At 22.9% G+C, this 22,500-nt stretch overlaps 12 protein-coding genes across 12 annotated transcripts in view; 8 read left to right on the top strand and 4 right to left on the bottom strand.

The window, feature by feature from the left end:
- The window catches only part of DDB_G0278845 (NDR family protein kinase), a gene marked incomplete at both ends in the record, with an annotated part of 4,053 nt that extends 1,418 nt beyond the window's left edge, over nt 1–2,635 (top strand). The window contains one exon of the mRNA XM_001134572.1: nt 1–2,635. This exon is cut by the window's left edge and continues 1,418 nt beyond it. Coding sequence (XP_001134572.1) covers nt 1–2,635 — 2,635 coding nt within the window.
- A 573-nt stretch (nt 2,636–3,208) lies between these two features.
- On the top strand, nt 3,209–4,561 carry taf11 (transcription initiation factor TFIID subunit; the record flags this gene model as incomplete). The annotated part of the gene is made up of 1 exon (XM_636909.1): nt 3,209–4,561. One exon carries the CDS (start codon nt 3,209–3,211, stop codon nt 4,559–4,561), a length of 1,353 nt encoding a protein of 450 aa, XP_642001.1.
- Nucleotides 4,562–4,848: 287 nt separating this feature from the next.
- On the top strand, nt 4,849–6,615 carry DDB_G0278841 (cytidine deaminase-like protein; the record flags this gene model as incomplete). The annotated part of the gene is made up of 3 exons (XM_636908.1): nt 4,849–5,128; nt 5,221–5,770; nt 5,886–6,615. 3 exons carry the CDS (start codon nt 4,849–4,851, stop codon nt 6,613–6,615), a joined length of 1,560 nt encoding a protein of 519 aa, XP_642000.1.
- Nucleotides 6,616–6,717: 102 nt separating this feature from the next.
- On the bottom strand, nt 6,718–7,185 carry DDB_G0278839 (hypothetical protein; the record flags this gene model as incomplete). Its single annotated transcript, XM_636907.1, has 1 exon — nt 6,718–7,185. One exon carries the CDS (start codon nt 7,183–7,185, stop codon nt 6,718–6,720), a length of 468 nt encoding a protein of 155 aa, XP_641999.1.
- A 1,328-nt stretch (nt 7,186–8,513) lies between these two features.
- DDB_G0278837 (hypothetical protein) lies at nt 8,514–8,774 on the top strand (the record flags this gene model as incomplete). The annotated part of the gene is made up of 2 exons (XM_636906.1): nt 8,514–8,623; nt 8,711–8,774. 2 exons carry the CDS (start codon nt 8,514–8,516, stop codon nt 8,772–8,774), a joined length of 174 nt encoding a protein of 57 aa, XP_641998.1.
- A 339-nt stretch (nt 8,775–9,113) lies between these two features.
- On the top strand, nt 9,114–9,649 carry DDB_G0278835 (hypothetical protein; the record flags this gene model as incomplete). Its single annotated transcript, XM_636905.1, has 2 exons — nt 9,114–9,204; nt 9,585–9,649. 2 exons carry the CDS (start codon nt 9,114–9,116, stop codon nt 9,647–9,649), a joined length of 156 nt encoding a protein of 51 aa, XP_641997.1.
- Nucleotides 9,650–9,725: 76 nt separating this feature from the next.
- DDB_G0278833 (hypothetical protein) lies at nt 9,726–9,860 on the top strand (the record flags this gene model as incomplete). Its single annotated transcript, XM_636904.1, has 1 exon — nt 9,726–9,860. One exon carries the CDS (start codon nt 9,726–9,728, stop codon nt 9,858–9,860), a length of 135 nt encoding a protein of 44 aa, XP_641996.1.
- Nucleotides 9,861–10,252: 392 nt separating this feature from the next.
- Nucleotides 10,253–10,783, bottom strand: DDB_G0278831 (hypothetical protein; the record flags this gene model as incomplete). Its single annotated transcript, XM_636903.1, has 1 exon — nt 10,253–10,783. One exon carries the CDS (start codon nt 10,781–10,783, stop codon nt 10,253–10,255), a length of 531 nt encoding a protein of 176 aa, XP_641995.1.
- Nucleotides 10,784–11,264: 481 nt separating this feature from the next.
- Nucleotides 11,265–13,067, top strand: DDB_G0278829 (hypothetical protein; the record flags this gene model as incomplete). Its single annotated transcript, XM_636902.1, has 2 exons — nt 11,265–11,991; nt 12,103–13,067. The coding sequence occupies 2 exons, from the start codon at nt 11,265–11,267 to the stop codon at nt 13,065–13,067; spliced, it is 1,692 nt and encodes a 563-aa protein (XP_641994.1).
- A 402-nt stretch (nt 13,068–13,469) lies between these two features.
- DDB_G0278827 (hypothetical protein) lies at nt 13,470–19,026 on the top strand (the record flags this gene model as incomplete). Its single annotated transcript, XM_636901.1, has 2 exons — nt 13,470–13,784; nt 13,891–19,026. The coding sequence occupies 2 exons, from the start codon at nt 13,470–13,472 to the stop codon at nt 19,024–19,026; spliced, it is 5,451 nt and encodes a 1,816-aa protein (XP_641993.1).
- A 218-nt stretch (nt 19,027–19,244) lies between these two features.
- Nucleotides 19,245–20,788, bottom strand: DDB_G0278945 (hypothetical protein; the record flags this gene model as incomplete). Its single annotated transcript, XM_636900.1, has 5 exons — nt 19,245–19,502; nt 19,793–20,150; nt 20,259–20,426; nt 20,554–20,654; nt 20,714–20,788. The coding sequence occupies 5 exons, from the start codon at nt 20,786–20,788 to the stop codon at nt 19,245–19,247; spliced, it is 960 nt and encodes a 319-aa protein (XP_641992.1).
- A 452-nt stretch (nt 20,789–21,240) lies between these two features.
- Nucleotides 21,241–22,500, bottom strand: part of DDB_G0278825 (hypothetical protein) — a gene marked incomplete at both ends in the record, with an annotated part of 2,718 nt that continues 1,458 nt past the window's right edge. The window contains one exon of the mRNA XM_636899.1: nt 21,241–22,500. This exon is cut by the window's right edge and continues 1,458 nt beyond it. Within this exon, the coding sequence (XP_641991.1) occupies nt 21,241–22,500 (1,260 nt within the window).

Below are 22,500 nucleotides of genomic sequence, written 5' to 3'. Positions count from 1 at the left end.
TAGTGATAGTGAAAATGAAAATGAAAATGATAATAGTATTGGTAATAAAAGTAATAAAAGTAATAGTGAGTTATCAATAGAAGAACAAGAAAAAAAGAAAGAAAAAGATTTAGAAAATTATATAAATATGATAAATAATAGTGGATTTATTACAAATGATTCAAACAACAATAATAATAATAATAATAGTGGTAATAATAATTCTTTTATATCAAATGGATCACCATTTTCACCAATTAAAGAGGAATCACCACAACCAAGTCCAACATTTTCACCAAAACCAACACTTCAAAGACAAAGATCAAATTCTAAAAATGTATTATATTCTCCAAACGCATCACCTTCAAACTCTTGTAAAATACCAACACCACCACTACTTCATAATATTTCAATTATAGATACTTCTAATAATAATAATAATAATAGTAATAATATAGAAAATCAAAATAATAATAATAATAATATAGATAATAATATAGATAATAATATAGATAGTATAGATAAAAAATTAAAAAATAATAATAATAATAATAATAATAATAATAATAATAATAATAATAATAATAATAATAATAATAATAATAATAATAATAATAATAATAATAATAATAATAATAATAATGATGATGATGATGATGATAATAATATAAAAAAAACACCAAATAATAAAATTAATACAAATGAAAATCCAATGATAATAACTAATAGTGTTTTAAAGAGATCAGGTAATATTGATTATTTACAAATTAATAATAATTATGTTATACCATCACCATCACCAGGTACACAATTATCAGAGTGTACAAATCAACAAATGAAATATAATCCACCAGTGTCAATAGTTGATTTCACATTGATTGAAAAGATTGGTGAGGGTGGATTTGGACAAGTATTTTTAGCAAAGAAAAAAGATACAGGTGAGATTGTAGCAATCAAGAGAATGTCAAAGGAATTGATTTGGAGTAAGAATAAAGTTTCACATATAAAGAATGAAAGAGACATTTTAGCACAAGGAAAGAATCATCGTTGGATAGTATCATTGGTTTATTCATTCCAAGATGATCAGTATCTTTATTTGGCTATGGAGTATGTACCAGGTGGCGATTTAAGGTCATTGCTAAGTGCTTTGAATTCATTGGATGAGGATTCCGCTAGATTCTATATGGCTGAAATGGTCGAAGCTGTTGATAGTTGTCATAGATTAGGCTATTGTCATAGAGATTTAAAGCCTGAAAACTTTTTAATCTCAAGAGATGGTCATGTAAAATTGGCTGATTTTGGTCTAAGTAAAAATGTTGTCACTAGATATCATCTTAGATCTGCTTCCGCTGATAATACTATAAATACCACAACCTCAACTCCAACAACATCATCAAATATAAATCAACTTAGTAGTAGTATGATTGAACATACACCAATGAAATTTGGTGCTGCCGCTAATGGTAATGGTCCTTTAAACTCATCAGTTACAGATTTTGGGTCGTTTAAAGATCTAAGTGTTGCTGCAAGATTGGCTTATTCAGTGGTTGGCAGTCCATTTTATATGGCACCTGAGGTTTTACAAGCTACACGTGGATATGGTGATGAAGTTGATTGGTGGTCATTGGGTTGTATGTTTTATGAATTCATTTTTGGTGTTCCACCATTTGATGGTGATTCACCAGAGGAAGTGATGGAGACAGTATTGAAATGGAAAACAATGTTACAAAGACCAGATGGAGTTTCAGATGAACTTTGGGATTTAATATCAGGTTTAATCAATGATGGTTCTACTCGTTTAGGTTCTGGTGAAAAGGGTGTTGAAAATATTAAAAATCATATATTCTTTAATGGTGTACCTTGGGGAAAATTACACGATCTCGATCCACCTTTTGTACCTTTATTACAAGGTGATTACGATACAACTTATTTTGAAAATACTGAAAAATTAGATAACAATTTCTTATTACAACAAACTCAACAACTTTCACTTTTACCACCACCACTACCTCCTCCTCCTCAAACTCCAACTCAACCACAACAACCATCACTACCTCCACAAACTCCAAATGATAAAATGATATTTGATAAAATTCGTTCACCTGTCGTCTATACAAATACACATTCTGGTAATATTATTACAAGTAGAAGTAGACCAAGAAATATTTTAGGTTTTACTTATCCAAGAGCTGATGATCAACCATTACTTTGGAATAATAATAACAATAACAATAATAATAATAATAATAATAATAACAATCTTTTAAAAAATTTTGAAGAGTTAACAATTTTAAATAATAATAATAATAAAAATAAAAATAAAGGAAATAGTAATAATAATAATAATAATAATAATAATAATAATAATAATAATAATAATAATAATAATAATAATAATAATAATAATAATAATAATAATAGTAATAATAATAAAAATAATAGTAATAATAAAACAGTAACAATACCAATCTCAACAGGAAGATTATTAAATGAAATTGATAATTGTAATAATAATAATAATAATGATGAAAATAATATTAATACTGGAAATTTAACTCCTCCAAATTCAAGTCCCTTCAATAGTGGTGAAAATTTAAATTTTGAAAAACAAGAACCGACAAGTCCATATGGTTCATATAGTAAGCAACAACAATAATCTATGTGTTAAATTAATAAAAATAATAAAATAATATTTATTATTTTTTTCCTTTTTTTTTTTTATAGTTTGTTATTTTTTTTTTTTTTTTTTTAATTACTTTTTTTAGTTTCTTATCTATTTTAATAATAATTTTTGTTTTATTTTTTTTTTGGAAAAATTTCAGATAACGAATTAAATATAAAGTTATTATTTAATTTCACAAATTTTTCCTAGATTAAAATTCAAATACTCTTTTTAAATTAAATTTTTTTTTTTTTTAATATAAAAATTTTATTAAAAAAAATAAATAAAAAGAAAATTGTATTTGAAACAAAAAAAAAAAAAAAAAACTACTTAATTTAAAACAAAAATTATTTAAAATAAATAAAACTAGTTGTAATTAATAAATACCATAATTTTTTTTATTTTTTTATTTTTTTTTAATTTTCATTTTCACACCCAAAATTTTTTTATTTTTTTTTTTTTATTTTTTTCATTTTTTTTTAATTATTTTCAAACTTTGTATTTGTATAAATGAGTTTGAATTTAAATAAATAAATAAGTAAATATATATAAATTTTTAAAAAAAAGATGTCAGAATCACAACCAATGATGGATATAGCTTCACCAGGATCAACTGGTAAAGAAAAGAAAACACCAAAAGCTAAAGAGAATAAAGAAAAGAAAACAACTACACCTAAAGAACCAAAAGTAACAAAAACTAAAGAACCAAAACAACCAAAAGAACCAAAACAAACTAAAGAACCAAAACAACCAAAACAATCAAAAGAATCAAAAGAACCAAAGGTATCAAAAGAAAAGAAAACACCTGCAACTCCTAAAGAACCAAAAGATCAAAAAGATACAAAAGAACAAAAACCAAAGAAATTAACAAAGAAACAATTAGCAGCACAACAATCAGTTACAACAGTTGCACCTCCATTAGGTACACCACCACCACCAACAACAGCAACCACAACCACCACAACAGCAACAACCTCAACATCATCTACATCAACATCTAATAGTCAACCAAGTACACCAAGTATTTTAGATTTACCATCACCTTCACAATCAACAAAGAAACAACGTATATCAACACCTTCAACAGCATCGGCTAATAAAAAACCAACAGTAAATAAAACTTCAAAAAAAATAGAACAATCTGAAGATGATGAAAGTGCTGATAACGATGATGATGAAGATGAGGATGATGATGACGATGATAATAATTCAAAAAATAAAAAGAAAAATAACAATAATAATAATGATGAAGAAGATGAGGATGAAGATGAAGATGAAGAAAGTGAAAGTGATTCAGATTTTGAAAAAAGTAATAGAAAAAGAAAAAAAATATTTCAAAAAAATAAAAATAGAGGTAGATTACAATCAGACGATGACGATGAAGATGGAAGTGGTAGTGGTAGTGATGAAGATTCTGATGAAGACTCTGATGATTCGGATTCTGACGAATCGGATTCAGATGATTCTGACTCTGATTCTGATTCTGATTCTGACTCTGATTCAGACTCTGATTCATCAGAAGGTGAGGGTAATGATGATGACGATGATGAATCAACATTCAATCTTTCAGAAATGCAAGTTAGAGAGAATACTCAAATGAATACATTGATTAAACATTTTTCAGAAGATCAACAAACTAGATTCGAATATTATAAAAGATCATCATTTCAACGTGCAAATATTAAAAAAGTTATGCAATCAGTTTTATCTGCACCTGTAAATCAAACCTCTGCAATTGTTATGGGTGGTATTGCAAAGGTTTTCGTTGGTGAAATAGTTGAATTGGCAAGATCAATCATGGAAGAATGGAGAGAAACTGGACCAATTCGTCCAAGACATATTAGAGAAGCTTATAGAAGATTAAAAGAATCAAATTCAATACCATATTATAAAAAATCTGTACCAAAATCTATGAAATAATAATAATTTTTTTTTTTTTTTTTCTTTTTTTCAATTCTTTTTTTTTTTCAATTCTTAAATTTTTTTTTTTTTTTTTTTTTTTTTATTTCCAAAAATAAAATAAAATTAAGATTTTCCTTTAATAAATAAATATATACACCAAAAATTGTGGGTCAAAAAAAAAAAAAAACATAAAAAAAAAATTTCCCAAACGTTTTTTTTAATTTTTTAATTTTTCATTTCTCGTTCTTATAACTTTTTTTTTATTATTTTTTTTTTTTTTTTTTTTTTAATGTATACAAATAACTATGCGTAGTATTCATAAAAGAGATCATAATGAAATGACACAACAATCAGAAACTAATTTAGATATTAATACTAAAATAATTGATGATAATAATAATATAAATAAAAGTGAAAATAATAAAAAAGAATCAAATAAACAAAAGAAAGTAAACACCAGTAAAAATAATAAAAATAAAGTTGAAACACCAAAATTCACCGAAGAAGAAAATGAATTTTTAAAAAGAATAAAAACTCAAGTTAAACCAGTTTTGGACGATTTTGAGGAATATGGTTTGGTTTTAGGTTTGTAAAAAAAAAAAAAAAATTAAAAAATTAAAAGATTAAAAAAAAAACATCTCAAGTTCTAATTCTCACTTCTTTAATAATATTATTAGATAATATATATGTGATTGATATATTAGCACAAACAGCAAATAAACATATAAAAACATTATCACACATTATTAATGATGATTTCACCTCTGAATTTAATCATTTAAAGAAAATAAAAAAGAAACCATCACCACCTCCACCATCAACTACAATTGTTGATGGTGATAAAGAAAAAGATAAACATAAAGAAGAGGAAGAAGAAGAAGTAGAAAAAGATAATAAAGTTTCAAAAAATTCAACAAAACAATCATCACAAACAGGTAATTTATTACAATTATTAATTTGTGGTGAATCTAGATTTAAGAATTTAAAGATTATATTAGAGAATGTTGAATATGATAAAGAGTTGGGTGAAATTAAATTTATAGGTAATGATGATGATAGTGAATATCAATCATTATCAAATGAACAAAAAGGAATTATTAAATTTATAAAAAGTAATGATTTTATAGTTTCAATTGAAAAAGTACCAAAATATCCACCTTTGCTTTATGAAATATGGGAGGATTGGAATTATAATATTTGGCCATGTGTATTTAGAGCTCATATTTTGTATGATTTTTTTATTTTTTTATTATTTTCTTTTTTTTTTTTTTTTATTCATATTGTTTTGTACTAACCATCTTTATAATAATAATAATAATAATAATATTAATAATAATAATAGTTCAACACCATTAATATCAAATGTAAAAGATGAAACATTATTAGAAATGAGAAAGTATATGTCATTAGCTATTGAGCAAGCTGAGATTGGTAAAAAGAGAGGTCATAAAGGAATTGGTGCAGTTTTAATTGACCCAAATACTAATAAAATCGTTGCAACATCATATGATCAAACCAATAGAATATCAGTGGACGAAACACCTGAAATCTCAGAGACTCAATATATTTCACCAATCATTTCTCATTGTATAATGACAATAACCAATAAATTATCAACTGAACAAGTTGATGATATTAAAAAACAAATGAAAGAACAAAAAAAATTTGAAAAAGAGAAACAATTTGAAAATCGAAACGAAAATGAAAATAAAAATGAAAATAAAAATGAAAATGAAATTTGTAATGATAATGATGAAGAAAAAGAAAAAGAAGAAAAAGAAGAAAAAGAAGAAAAAGAAGAATGTAATATTTTAAGTTTTGTAAATCTTGGACAATATTTAGCGACAAACTTTCATTTATTTATAACTAAAGAGCCCTGCATAATGTGCTCAATGGCTCTAGTTCATAGTAGAGTTAAAAGAGTTGTATATGGTTCAAGTAGTAGAGATGGTGGCTTGGGTTCCTATCTAAAAATTCATACTGAAAAATCCTTAAATCATAGATTCGAAGTTTATAAAGATTTTATGGAAGATGAATGTAAAAAACTATTCGATTCTCCAGAGGCATCTTAAAATTTAAAAAAAAAAACAATAATAATAATAATAATAATAAATTTATTATTTAAAAATAAAAAAAAACTATTTATTTATTTATTTATTTATTTATTTATTTATTTATTTATTTACAGGACGAGTTGGAAAAGAATGAAGTTTAATATTTAAGAAAGAATCTAAACGATGATTTTTCTCAAAGGTTGTTGGTAAGACCTTTAAACTATTATAGAGTTCTTTATCGATAAGGTTCCAATGATGTTGAATATCTTTAAAATTTGAAGAGGTTGATATTAAAGTTGGTTCTAATGGGTCAATGGTTGAAAGGATTCTATAAGATTCATTTGGTCTTAATAACCATGATACTGGTACATATGGAATAATACGAACCCACAATTTGGTTAAAAAACTATATTGTCTTGGTCCCATCATATTATTATTGTTATTATTATTATTATTATTGTTATTATTATTTCCATTATTTGTTAATGATATAAATGGTACCATTATATCATTACCTGGTAAACCAAATTGTTCCATTGCTTTTTTATCATTTTCATTTAATGGTGGTAATGGTTTTTGGTCATGCATTTTTTGTAAATTTGCAAATTCTTCTTTATTCTCTTTGAAACCTAATGTGATTGAAGCTTGTTTCTCTTTGAAATCCTTGAAAGCACCTTTAATATCTTTATCTTTTAATGTTTTAAAAAAATTCTTTATTGATTTTTCATTATTATTACTATCATAATCATAATCATCATCATTTTTATTTTTAATAATACTTGATTGAAAATTTTTATTTGAAAAAAATTCTTTTGGTAAAAATCTTTTATCTTTTTTTTTTAAAAAAATTATTAGTTAGGAAAATTGTTTTTTTTTTAAAAAATAAGTAAACAAAAAAAAAAAAAAAAAAAAAAAAAAAAAAGTTAATTATTGAAGGTAATGTTACCTGTGATTAAATAATTTGTATTTTGTTTTTCAAGTACAAAATATGGGTTTCTTAATATTGGCCTAAAAAATAAAAATAATCCATTAGGTTTACTGGTTTTGGAAATCCACATTTTTAGAGATAAAACTTGTTTTATGAAAAGTTATATTATTGGTATTGCCAATGACAAAATAAATATTTTTATTCTTTTTTTTTCAATTTTTTTTTTTTTTTTTTTTTTTTATTTTTTTTTTTTTGAAAAAATTAAAAAAATTAAAAAATAATAAATGTGTCACCTTTTCAAATAAATAAAAAAAGAATAAAAACTTATTTTAATCATCAATTTTTATTTTTATTTTTATTTTATTTATTTATTTTTTTAATCAAAAATTTCATTTTTAGAATTTAATTATTATTCATTTTTTGTAATTGTTTTATATTTTGAGGAAAAAGGAGAGGGAATATATTTTATTTAAAAAAAATAGATTATTTTGAATAAAAAATAAATAAAATAAAATAATATAATTTATTTGACTGAATCGGTATATATAAATATATTTTTTTTTTTTTTATTTCTAATTTAATTATTAAAAAGAAAAAAAACCTATAATAATCCAGATTCAATTCATTTATTTGGATTTAAAAATTAAAAAAAAATAATAATAATAATTAAAAATAAGAGAGGTAACTATTTAATTATTTTAATTATATCCAATCAATTATCTTTTTTTTTAAAAAAACAATAAAATAAATATAAATGGAAAATAAAAAAAAATAAAATAAAAATGAAAATATTTTTTTAAAAAAAGTGCAAATGTACAAATAAAAAAGATATTTTCAGATTTTTTTTTTTTTTTTTTTTTTTTTAAATTTTTTTTTTTTTTTTTTTATTTTTTTTTTTCATCCCACACAATAATAACTCTTATTTTTTTTAATTTTTTTTTTTTTTTTTATTTCATTCCCATCATCATTACTTTTTTATTTCTCAACAATGACTTTCACTCTGCCATCCACTGCAATCTGTCCAGGAGGAAATAGTAATAAAAATCAAATCTTTTTTAAACCCACTCCACCAGCAGCAGCACCAAAACCAGGAAGTTTGTATATCAACCAATCTTTAAAATAAAAAGTGGAATAGTAATTAATTAGATCATTTATTAATTTTTTTTTTTTTTTTTTTTAATAGAGGGAAGTCCTAGTTTTACAATCTAAACAAATACCAAAAGGTGTTTCACATTTATTAAATATTTAAATAAATTAAAAAAAGTTTTTCTATTTAATCTATAATAATTATAATAATAACAATAATAATAATGATAATAATAATAGATAATGGTGATAATTTCACAGCTTAAACATGTCTATTAAAAATTAAAATAAATCAAAAAACCAATATTTTTTTTTTTTTGATTAAAATTTTTGGTATTTTATACAAACCTAGATATTTTTAGATTTTTTTTTTTTTTTTTTTTAATTTTTATATTTTTATTTTTTTTGTAAACATAAAAAAATAAAATTTTTTTTTTTTTTTTTTTTTTTTTTTTATATTCTTGAAACACAAAAATATACTTCCATAATCAATTAAAATAAAATGTTAAAAATAAAAATTTCCCCAAATCTTCATCACCAAGGAAATGGTGGCAATAAAAAAATTTCACCTCCAAATGGTGTAATTACAATTGGTAAGTTTTATAATTGATAATAAAAAAACAAATTCTAAAAAATAATTATTTAACAATCACTAAAATTTAAAAAATTTAATTATCAATTTCAAAAGATCCAAAAAAATTTGCCTTATAAGAAATTACAAATTCAAAAAAATATATTTATTAATTCATAAAAAAAAAAAAAAAAAAAAAAAAAAAGAAATATTTGGTCAAATAAATGTTGACAAAGTTTAAAGAAAAAAAAAAAAATTAAAAACAAAAAATATAAAAAAATAAAAATATAAAAAAATAAAAAAATAAAAAAATAAAAAAAAAAATTTCGTATGAATATTTTTTTTTCCAATATCCTGTAAGGATCACAACAAAAAGATATTTTAGATTTTTTTTTTTTTTAGATATTTTTTTTCTTTTTTTTTTTTTATTTTTTTTTTTTGGTCAATATTTTTATTATTTTGAGTGAAAAATTTTTTTTATTTTTCTAATTTAATTATAATTTTTTTAATAAAAACAACAAACAATAGAAATAAAAAAAAAAAATGAATTTTGCAGGAAATGGTGTAACAAATTCTAACAATATGAGGGCTACAATTCCAAAGCCAGCAGTTGCTCCCCCCGCACCCTTGGTTACGCAACCAAAAAAAAAACCAAATTGTAATTTTTTTTTTTTTTAAAAAAAAATAAAATAATAAAATAAAATAATACTAATTTATTTTATACCATTTTTTAATAAATATTCTTAACAAACCAGCTTTCTCTCCATAGATTTGCAACCAAAGAAAAAAAAAAAAAAAAAAAAAAAATATCTTAAAATAAAATCCATCAAATTTGATCACATAATTATTATTATTATCAATATTATTATTATTATTATTTTTAAATAATTTTCACACCAAGAAAAGAAAAAAATAAAATAAAATAAAATAAAATAATAATAAAAAATTAAGTCTTACAAAACAATTGTTTTTTTTTTTTTTTTTTTTTTTTTTTTTTTGTTGTTTTAATTTTTTTTTATTTTTTTTTTTATTTTCATTTGGTCTTGATTTTTAAATAAATAAAAAATTATTTAAAGGTTACCTTGATATGGTTCTTGGTATTTTGGGAATTCAGTTGAAGATGATTGTTGGTAAGATTGTTGTTGGGATGGTTGTTGTTGTTGTTGGGATGGTTGTGGTGGTTGATAAGTTGGTTGTTGGTATGAACCTTGATATGATGAAGTTGATGGACCACTTGAAACAATGGATGGACCAGAGCTTGCTGAAATTCTGTAAATGTTATCTCTAATATCGAAAATTGATAAAACGATTTCTGAAACGATACGAGCGGCTAAAATAAAACTAATGAAATACAAAGTACCATAGAGTAAACCAAGGAAGAAACCACCTGCACCAAGGTCTCTAGTGAATAATACAATGTTTTGAATGAAATACATTAATCCAACTAAAAAGCTGAAATAATATAAAACTGTAACAAAACCTGATGCTTGCCAAGATCTTAAATAAATGAGTTCCCTCCAATTGGAACGTAATTCTGGAAATGGTGAATCTGATGATGATTTTTCATTTCCAAATCCTACATACTTTCCTTGACCGTTCATTTTTTTTATTTTCTTTATATATATATTTATAAACCTATAAAATTTTGAATAAAAAAAAAAAAAGGAAAAAAAAAAAAAAAAAATTTTTAAAAAATTAAAAAAAAAAAAAAATTAAAAATAAAAAAAAAAAAAATTAAAAATAAAAATCTTTTTTTAATTTGAAAATTCACAAAAAAAAAAAAAAAAAATAGTAAAAAATAAAATAAAAACAAAACAAAAAAAAAACCAAATTTATAGTAAAAATAAAAATAGTAACACCCTGTAATTTACTTAAAAAAAAAAAAATAAAAAAAATAAAAACAAAAAATAAAAAATAAAAAATAAAAATAAATAATGACGTGTGTGTGGTAAAAAAAAAAAAAAAAAAAAGGAAAGGTAAAAATAAAAAAAAAAATAAAAAAAAAAAAAAACGAACGAAAATTTTTTTTTTTTTATTTTTTTTTATTTTTTTTTTTTCTAATTTCCAACAATAATCAAAAAAATGATTACAGATAAATGTAAATTAGTAAATAATAATGATGAAAGAGGAAATTTTGTTGTAGCTACAAATGAAATTAAAGTTGGAGAATTATTATTCCCAGAAGAATCATTTGCATCAATTCCATTAGAATTTCATATGAACAAAGATTACTGTTTCTTATGTTGTAAACAATCGGAAGTTGAACAAGTACAACAACCATCCCAACAACCACAACAAACAAATAATAAATCAATTCAATGTAAATTTGGATGTAATATGTGGTTTTGTTCAGAAATTTGTTCAAATGATATGACACATCAATTGGAATGTTCATTCATTAATAAATTGATTGAATCATCAATAAAGAATGAATGTGATGTATCAACATGTTTATTGGCATTGAGAATAATGATTAGAAATAAGATTGAAAGTGATAAATATCAAGAAACAGTTGGTAAACTTTCAAATCAATTAGAGAAATTCATTGAAATTAATAAATCATTCATTGAAAAGTATGATATTAATTTCCAACAATTTATCAATCAATTACAACAAGAGAATTCTGATCCATCATTATTAGCAATCTTTAATAAAGATGAGTTTTTACAAATAATTTCTTCAATCTATATTAATTCATTCTCTGGTCTTTCAAATGACTTTAATCGTAAACCAATTTCAAATGGTTATTTCTATAAACCAGCTTTATTAAATCATTCTTGTGAACCAAATATATTTTTTACAATTAAAGGTATAGTTCAAAGGGGATTTTTTTTTAAAAAAAAAAAAAAAAAAAAAAAAAATATTATTACTAATTTTTTATAAAAAATTTCTCCTTTTTTTTTTTTTTTTTTTTTTATAGATAAAAATTTAGAAATGAGAGCATGTAAAAAAATTGAAAAAGATGAAGAAATTGTTGATTCATATGTTGATTTATTATTACCAACAATTGAAAGACAAAAAATATTATATAATAGTAAAAACTTTTTATGTAAATGTTCAAGATGTAGTGATTCAACAGAGGATGAAAGATATTTATCATCAATTTATTGTTTCCATTGTAATGATGGTGTTGAATTTATTTCACCAGAAATTTATTTTAATAAAGATACAAAGAAATTACAAGAGAATTGGAAATGTTCAAATACAAGTAACACTTGTGAATTCAATAAAAAGAAACAAAATAAGAGAAATAAGGATCCAGAATTGGTATTGATTTTAGCAGGAATCAATGAATTTAAAGAGTTTATCAATAGTGAGCAATTGTTATTCAATGATGTTAATTTGTCAACTGCTGATCAGGAGATGCCAATAATTGAGAATATTTTAAAAAGATTATTAAAATTTGAAAGAGATGTATTGTCAAGATTGAATTTGAATCATCAATGTTGGTTAATTTATCATATAAAGTTATCGAAAACTTTTGAAAAGTTGTCTTTGGTTTACAATAATTTCGATTACTTGGTTCAATCAATTCAACATTATAAAGAGTTAACCAGACATGTTGAATCGATTTTCAAATCTTCAACATCTGGTGAATTGGTTGATTGTTATTACCATTTAGGTAGAATTAATGAGAAATATCTATTATCATTAATTAAACAAAGAAATCAATTCAATCAATTAAAATTACAAAATCAAAATAAACAAGATCTTGATATTGATAAATTAAATTCTGATATTAAAAATTTATTAAAATTTATTAATCAATGTTATACAAATTCTTATAATCATTCAGTTTTAGTATATGGTAATAATCATTTAAAATCAATTCAATTAAATGAAATGATTTTAAAATCAAATTTAAAATCAACAACAACTAATTAAAAATAAATAAATAAATAAATAAATAAAAATAAAAATATATATTTTAGATTTAAAAAAATTAAATCGATGTTTTTTTTTTTTTAAAATTTAATTTTTATTTTTATTCGTTAAATTATGTTTAAATTTTTTAAATTAAACATAGGTAACCAAATTTGGATTTTTTAAAATTAAAATGTTTTGTTCAATTATTGGAAAAAACCAAATTTGTAAAAATACAGATTCCCTAAACCTATTAAATAAAATTTTTTTTTTTATTTTTTTTTTATTTTTTATTTTTCAAAATATTATACACAATTTTTTTTTTTTTTTTTTTTTTTTTTTAATTTTTTCACTGTAAAAAATAAGTTTTTTTTTTTTTTTTTTAAAAATAATAATAATAATAATATACAAATAATTTTTACAATGGAAAATATTGAAAAAAAATTAATGTTAGGTGATTTATTATTTCCAACAAAAACATTTAATGTTTTATCAGATTTTGGAGCAGATGAACCATTTCTTATTGATGGTGATTCTTTAATTTTATATCTATTTTCAACATTTAATATTTCATCACATAAAATAAAAGATAAACAATTATTATCAACAGATAAATGTCAATCAATTTTATTCTTTCATTATTTCGAATCTTTTATTGCAAATGTTTTAAATAGAAAAACAAAATTTCAAATATTTTTTATTGATGAAAATCAATATTTTTATAAAAATAATACATTAGTAAGTAATTAATAATTAGTAATTAGAAATTATAATTTTTTTTCAAACTTTTTACTAATATTAATACTTTTAATTTTTTTATTTTTTTTTTTAAAAATTAAAAAAGAAATTAATTAGAAAAATTTGTATTGATTATTATATTAATAATGATAAAAAAAATGTTTTAAATAATTCAAATGTTCAATTTACATTAATTAAATCAAAATGGTGGGAAGATTTTAGTAGTATTGAATCATATCTTTTAGAGAATATGTTTTCATTTATGTTGGTTTTATTTCCAGCACAAGAATCATTTGAAAAATATTATCGAGTTGATATTCAAGAGGTATTTATTTTAAAAACAATGAAATTTTTAGATTATGTTGTAGAATTTAATTCAATCTCATTTGAAGGTTCATGTATTGAAACTATAATTTATGGAAAAGGAACAATGTTTCAAAGAGGTTATCCATACTTTTGTAATAAAGAATTTTTCAAACAAATTGATTCATTTTATAATAATGAATTTGAAAATTTTAATTCTGATAAATTAAGTTTTAAAGATCAAAATCAAATTTTATTTAATCAACAACAAAGTGAAAATAGAGATAATGAAATTAATTTACTTATTTCAACAATGTTCAATAATGATATATCAAATAATTTAAATAGAATCTATTGTATTTATTTAGTTTTATTAGAATCATTATCAATTAGAGATAGAGGTTTTATATTACCAACATGTTATAAAATTGATGAAAATGTTTTAAATTTTTTAGACAATGCTTCATATAAAAATTTATTATATTTACAACAAGTTAGTGATAGTAGTAGTAGTAGTAGTAATAATAATAATAATAATAATAATAATAATAATAATAATAATGAAAATATAAATTTAGATTATTTAGATTTTAAATTATTTTATCAAATTTTAATTCAAATTCAAATTAAATTACCAAAAGATTTAAATGAATTAAATAATATATTTGGTGAAGAAATTATAATTAAATCAAAATTAATTTGGAATAATGTAAAAAAAGATTTTGGTTATGATATTGGTGAATTTGATAATTTTGAATTATTTTCAAATTTTCAAGATAGAAATAATAATTTAAATGATATTATTCAAGAAATGGAAAGAAGAACAAAAGAGATTAATTCAATTGATAATAGTATCTATTTAGTAGAGAATGATTTCATTAGATCAGTTGCACCACAGGCTTATGAATATTTAAAACCATTCCAAAGTGAAAATTATCCAGATGCTGAATCAACAATCAATACAAGATTCATTGATAATTATCATTTTCATTCAACACGTACAATTGAACCAGATGCATTCAGTATCAAATTAAAAGAGACCACTTTTAAGACTAAAAAACATAAACAACGTGCAGAGGATAAATCAGTTGGCTCATTTAAAAAGTATGCAGACTCTTTAAATGATCCAAGAAATATTTTAATTATCAATAAATTAAATCCAACAAAAGAAGAGTTGGAAAAAGAAAGAATTAAAAAAGAAAAAGAAGATTCAAAAAAATCTTATAAAAAACAATCATCATCATCATCGTCATCATCAACAACAACAACTTCAACAACAACTTCATCAACTATTAAACCAAAGAGTGAAATAGGTAAACTATTGGAGAGTAGATTAAATCAAGATAAAAAAAGATATGAATCAGAATTGGATGATTGTAAATCAATAAAATCATTTTTAAAGTTTTTAAATAATTTAGATTTATTAACTTCATTACCAGAATTGTATTTACAATATTTTGATCATTTAATTAATTTCTTGGTGAAACAAAAAGAAGATTTAATTGAAGAAAAGAAAAGAACAATTCTATTAGAACGTAAACAACAATCGAAAACTAAGACACATATTGAATTATCAGAGTATGAAGAAAAAGAAATTGAAACTTCACTCGAATTGGGTATTAAAGAAAAATCACAATTTTATCAAATGATTCAAAAGTATTTAAGATCTTTCATCACTGAAAAATCTAAAATTTTATCAACAAAATTACAAATTGATTTTGCAAATCGTTTTTATACAATTTCAAAATCATTGATAGGTTTATCAGATTTATCAAATTTTATCAATGATCATTGGAAATTGAAACTACCAAAATTGGATGAATCTGATGTTGGTAATCAACAATTAAAGAATTCAATCGAGTTTCAATTGAAACATTCTCCAGATACTTTAATTAGAAATACAGGTTCAGTTGAAGATTCAAGAGTTAGACATTTTAAACCTGATGCTTGGCAAGTAGAGTTGTTGGATATTGTTGATAAAAGAGAATCAGCTTTAATTTGTGCAAGTACATCAAGTGGTAAAACTTTTATTTCTTTCTATTGTTTTGAACAAATTTTAAAAGAAAGTAATGATGGTATCGTTGTTTTCGTTTGTCCAACAAAAGCATTGGTCAACCAAATGTATGCAGAAGTATTGGGTAGATATGATAAGAACTATCAAGCTATAAATCATAGACCATCAAATCATAAAATGGTAGGTGTTTTCACAAGAGATTTTAGATTAAACATTGAAACTTGTCAAATCTTAATTACAGTTCCACAATGTTTAGAGATTTTATTCCTCTCCATTATGAACACTCACTTTATTCAACGTTGTAGATATATAATCTTTGATGAAGTTCATCAAATTGCTTCCTCTGTCGATGGTGCCATTTGGGAGAGATTGTTAGTTTTCAATCCTGCTCCATTTTTAGCATTATCAGCCACATTGGGTAATTTAACAGATTTTCATAACTTTTTGAAAAAGATTGATCCAAATAGAAAAGTATCATTGATTCATTATCAAAGTCGTTTCAATGATTTGAAAAACTTTTTCCTTTGTCAAACTCCTGCAAAAGATAATAAGAGCTTTCCAACCTATACCATTGAACCATTACATCCAATGGCAACTTTAGATCAAAAGAAAACTGGTCTCTCTGATATATCACCAGATTTGAAATTAATAGCTGGTGAAGCAATTCAAATGTATCAGGTTTTGAAAGAAAAGCTTGGTTATGAAAAAGTAAACCATTTGGATCCTGTTAAATTCTTTGCAAATATTCCAAATAAACAATTCAATTTAGAGAAACAACACATAGAAATCTATCAGGCAGAATTGAAACAATTCTACACAAACTTACCATCTATGACAGAGAAACAATTGGTTGTCAAAGCTTTAACTAGTCCAAAATATAATGATTCATTGAAATTTGATTGGGCCTCTGAAATTACAAATATTGTATTGGAACTTCAAAAGCAAGATCTTTTACCAGCTCTTTTCTTTTCATTCAATCGTAGTTTATGTTCTAGATTGGCTCAAAGAGTATATAATGATATCACTCATAGAAATACAAATCCAAATATCATTGAAGAGAAGAAACAATTGGATCTAGTCATTGAAAGATTCCAAAAATCATTAGGTCGTGCTTTGGCTGATTTAGAACCAAATGATCCAGAAAAGATGGAATTGGAGAGATTAAAAGCAAAAAGAGCCTCTTTAGATTATTTAAAACCTCAATTTGGTAATTTATTATCATCAGATATAGATGAAAAGGTAAAGAAAGATCCACTTGCACCTGCTTTAACACAAGGTATTGCCGCACATCATGGTGGTTGTGATAAAAACTATCTTAGAAATGTTGAATATCTATTTAGAAGTAAAAAGATTCAAGTGGTATTTGCAACTTCAACACTTGCCGTTGGTGTTAACGCTCCCGCTAAATCCTCTGTATTTTTAGGTGATAGCCCTTATCTAAATGTTTTAACCTCAAAACAATGTGCTGGTAGAGCTGGTAGACGTGGTTTTGATAACTATGGTAATGTAATTTTCGTAGGCTTACCAAAACAAAAAATAAACAGATTACTTAATTCAAGATTATCAAATATCATTGGTAATTCAGTTGTCTCTCCATCATTATGTTTATCTTTAGTTAGTAGATATGATTATTCTACCAATGGCTCAGCTAATAAATCAAATGAAGAAAATAAAGTTCAAGTTAAAGAAAATGAAAAAGAAAGAGAAAAAGAAAAAGAAAAAGAAAAAGAAAAAGAGAAAGAGAAAGAAACTATTGCTGATAATTGGGATGATGATGATGATAAAAAAGAAATTACTGTTGCTGATAATTGGGATGATGACGAAGAAGAAACAGCGGAATCAACCAAAACAACACCTGCAACTACACCTACAACTACAACAACTGAAAATACACCAGCAACTACAACAACCACAAAAACACCTACAACTACAAGCTTAAAAAAATTAAGTTCTGAAGATATATTAGATGTTCAAATTTTAAAGAAATCAACAAAATCACTTTTAAATAATTCATTCTTTTTAGGTAATCCACTTCAAGTTCAATTCCAATTCCTTTTTTCAATTGATTATTTGTATAGAGAAACTTATTTATCTAAAGACTGTGTTCCAATGGATAACTTTAGTGGTATTGTCACCCATCTCAGTTATTTAGAACCATTTAACTTTACTTTTGTTTCATTGTTAAAGGGTGGTGTATTTGATAATTTACCAACCAATCAAAAGGATTGTGATTACTTCATTATTCATATCCTTTCATACTTATTTTGTGTTCAAAATATTCCATCAATTTATGTTAGATCACCTTCAATTTTAATACTTCCTCCATTACCACCAACTGTCCACAAAATTATAAAAAATCATAATGATAGATTATTAAAAACATTTTCAACCTACCTTTACGTTTATAAGAAATATTTAAAGTCTACCAATGATTTCTTACCATTTTCATCAAATGATTTAAAAGACTCTCAAAAAACAACAACAACAACAACAACAGCGACAACATCAACAATTACAAACAAATGGAATGAAAACTTTGAAAAGTTAAAACCATCCACTGAAAATTTCAATACTGGTGATTTACTTTCTGGTATTTTCAAGGTTTCAAATTTAAAGAAATTGAAAAATATCCTTGGTTCGAATACTTATTTCTCAACTCGTATCTTACCTTATTGTAATGTCGATGGTTCTCCAGTTAATTCATACCTTTTGGATTTTTATAAACACTCACAAAAGAAACCATTAATTGAAGATAACAAAATTAAAGAAAGTGATCTTTGGACTCTTTTAAAAGAATTCTCTTTAATATTAAAAGTTATTGCAACTGCTTTAACCAGACGTAATCCAGATAGTCCAATTAGTTTAGCTTTCTCTGGTGTTGCAAAACGTTATATCCAAAAATTCAGTGATAATTTTGATCATTAAAATAAAATAATAAATAAATAATAAATAATAAATAATAAATAATAAAAAAATAAAAACCATTCTCTAAAATATATATATGTAATTTAAAACAAACCAATAAAATAGATACATAATAAAAACATAGATATTTTTAAAGATAAAATAAAATAGGGTATATTTACTATTTTACTATTATTTTTTTTTTTTTTTTTTTTTTTTTTTAACTTTATTAAAACAATTTACAAAACGGAATCATTCGGAATCCAAAATGCCAAATTACTGCATGCAGTAGCAGCCATCATTGATCTTGGATTCCATTGTACTCTACCAACCGTTGAAGAATGACCACCCCAAACTGCAACCTCCTCACCTGTTAAAGTTTTCCAAATATGGACAGTTCCATCCTCACTTCCAGATAAAACGTATTGAGCATCTGGTGAAAATGATGATTCAATAACTGACCCATTATCATTTTTAAAACTTGTATATCTTTGTTTCTATATAATTAATTTTAAAAAAATAAAATAAGTAAAATAATACATATCAATAAAACAATTGTTATTTTATTTATATATTAATAAAATAATAAATAAATGCAAAATCATCATTATTACTACTATTATTATTATTATTATTATTATTATTATTATTATTATTATTATTATTATTATTATTATTATTATTATTATTATTATTATAATTATTATTATTATTATTATTATTATTATTATTATTTTATTAATATATAAATATATAATATATTATAATAATTATTTGAAAAACATACAACTTCACCAGTAAAGGAATCAATTAAAAAGATAATATTAGTTTTAGTAGATAATAAAATATATTTTCCATCAGCAGTGAATTTCATTGAAGTCCATTCTACAGGTATTGGATGATCTATTGAAAAAGAAGAGAAAGGACCTTTATCATAATTTCTAAGGTCATATAATTTAATTGTATTTACTGAAACTGCTGTTGCGAAAATAATACCTTGAGGATCAAATGAAACTGCTGGTCTTCCATTTCTTCTTAATAAACCTTGACAAACATTAGTTCTTAAATCCCACATTCTAATAGTATCATCTAATGATCCTGATAAAAACATATCATTAATTGGTGACATTGATATTGAAACAACCCTTATTTATTTTTAATTATTAAAATTAAATTAAATTAATAAAAAAAATAAATAGATGATTAAAAATGATTATAAAAGTATATATAAAAAAAAAACAATTGATAATTACTTATTTCTATGACCTTTAAAATATTTTAAATATTTATTATCGTGTAATGATAAATATCTTAATGATTCATCCCAAGAATTTTTTGATGCACATATGATTGAATTATTATTATGTGTAAATTTAATTAAGTCAACTCCATATTTTTTACTATTTAATGTTTTTTGTAATCTAAAAATCAATCCAATTAAGAATATGTACAAGCAAAGAAGATGTAAATATTATGAATTAATTTACTATTTTTTTTTTTTTTATTTTTATTTTTATTTTATTTTTTTTCCCAATGTTTAAAACATACTCTCCTGTATCTATATTGTATAAATGTATTGATTCGTCATCTGATGCTGTTATAAGTAATGATCCATCTTTATTAAAATCCATCGAGTTTATAACACTTGACTAAAATAAAAATAAAAATTAGTAATAATACATAATAGAAATATGATATTTATATTTACATTATCATCTTTATGTAATTTTCCTATACCCATATTTTGGACAACATTGTCCGTTAACCTTAGTGTTGATTTCATTTTCTGTTTATATATATATATATATTCCTATATTCCTATAGTTGAGAAAATAATATTATTATTATTATTATTATTATTATTATTATTAAAAATAAAATAAAAAAAAAAAAAGAAACGAAGGTGTGTAATATATATATTATTGATTTTTTTATTTTTTTAATTTAATGAAAAAAAAAATGAAAAAAAAGTGAAAAATAATGAAAAAAAAAAAAAAAAAAACACTTTAAAAATAAAATAACAAAAAAAAAACCAATAAATCTAAAATGAAAAGATATTTTTAAAAAATAATGATTTTATTTAAATTTTAGTTGAAAAAGCCAAATTTTAACTATGTTTATATAAAAAAAGAATAGGTATAAGAAAATTGAGATTAGATATAGATTTTAAGCAACAATGTTTTTTTTTTTTTTTTTTTTTTTTGTTTTTTTTTTTGTTTTTTTTTTTTAAAAAAATTATTTTGTTGATTTCTTTGAAGTTGATGAAGTCTTTGGAATTGGTTCTTTGAGAGAACCTTTTGAAGAAACCAAGCTTGGATTTGTTGCTGTTTTTCTGACAATTGGTCTTTTTACAGTTGAAAGTGTGCTGGCAGTTGATCTATTTGAAGTTGTTGTAGCATTAGATGTGATACTAATTGGTGGAATAGATTTTGATTTGGTGCCAACTGATGAAGTTAAAGTTGGTGATGGAATTGGAGAAACTGTCTTTGTAGTCGTATTATTAGTGGGAGTAGTATTGGTGGTGGTAGTGGTAGTGGTAGGATTTACACTTTTCTCTGTAATTTTTTTCTTTAAATTTTGTAAATCGATCAATTTTTTTCTTTTCTCTTCAATTGATGCTGTTGCCAAGTTAGTTGATGCTGCCAAATTGGTTGAGGTCCTTTGGACTTTATTTGGATCTTCCAATTGGGTATCAGGAGATTGAAGTGGTCTTTTCTTTGTTGAAAGAACTGAAGAACCAATCTTATCTGGAAGTGGAGCAACTGTTTTTGATCTTGTCATTATCACACGAGGGGTTGAAATTAAACCAGTTGAACTTTTTAAAACTGGTGATGTATTTGTTGTTGGAGATGTTTTTGTTTTTGTTGTTGTTGTTGGTGAAGTTTTTGTTGATGTTGTTGTTGGTGATGCAGTGGTTGTTTTTGATTTTATTGACTCAATTTTTGCTTTCCATTTACTATCAATTTCAGTTGTGGATAAAGTTGGCGATTTCTTTGAAAAGGATGAATTGATTGGTGATGTAATAGTTGTTTTTGGTAATGTAGATTGTCTACTTGTGGAAGTAGCTGCCAAAGTTGAAGATTTTGTTGATAATACTTTTGGATCATCAACTTTATGAGTTTTTGTTACACCTTTTGATGACTCATTCTTCTTTTTATCATCCTTATCCTCTTCTTCCTCATCTTGATCAGCAGTCATCATTGAAGAGTTGGCTGATGAATATTGAAATGATGTATCAGTTTCTAATTCTTCAATATCTGATGTAACCTCCTCTTTAATTATTGATGAATTTTTTGGAGTTATTATTGAATCTTCCTCTTCCTCTTCCTCTTCTTCTTCTTCTTGTTTAATCTCATCATCATCTTCTTCTTCCTCTTCTTCTTCTTCTTCTTCTCCCTCTTCTACATTTGATTTTTGTTCTTCCTCTTCTTCTTCTTCAATTTCATCATCATCATCTTCTTCTTCTCCTTCTTCCTCTTCTTCTTCTTCTTCCTC

This window comes from Dictyostelium discoideum, assembly GCF_000004695.1.
Source record: "Dictyostelium discoideum AX4 chromosome 3 chromosome, whole genome shotgun sequence".
NCBI lineage: Eukaryota > Evosea > Eumycetozoa > Dictyosteliales > Dictyosteliaceae > Dictyostelium > Dictyostelium discoideum.
Note: the sequence above shows the minus strand (reverse complement) of the source record. Positions and strands in the feature narration are given on the sequence as shown.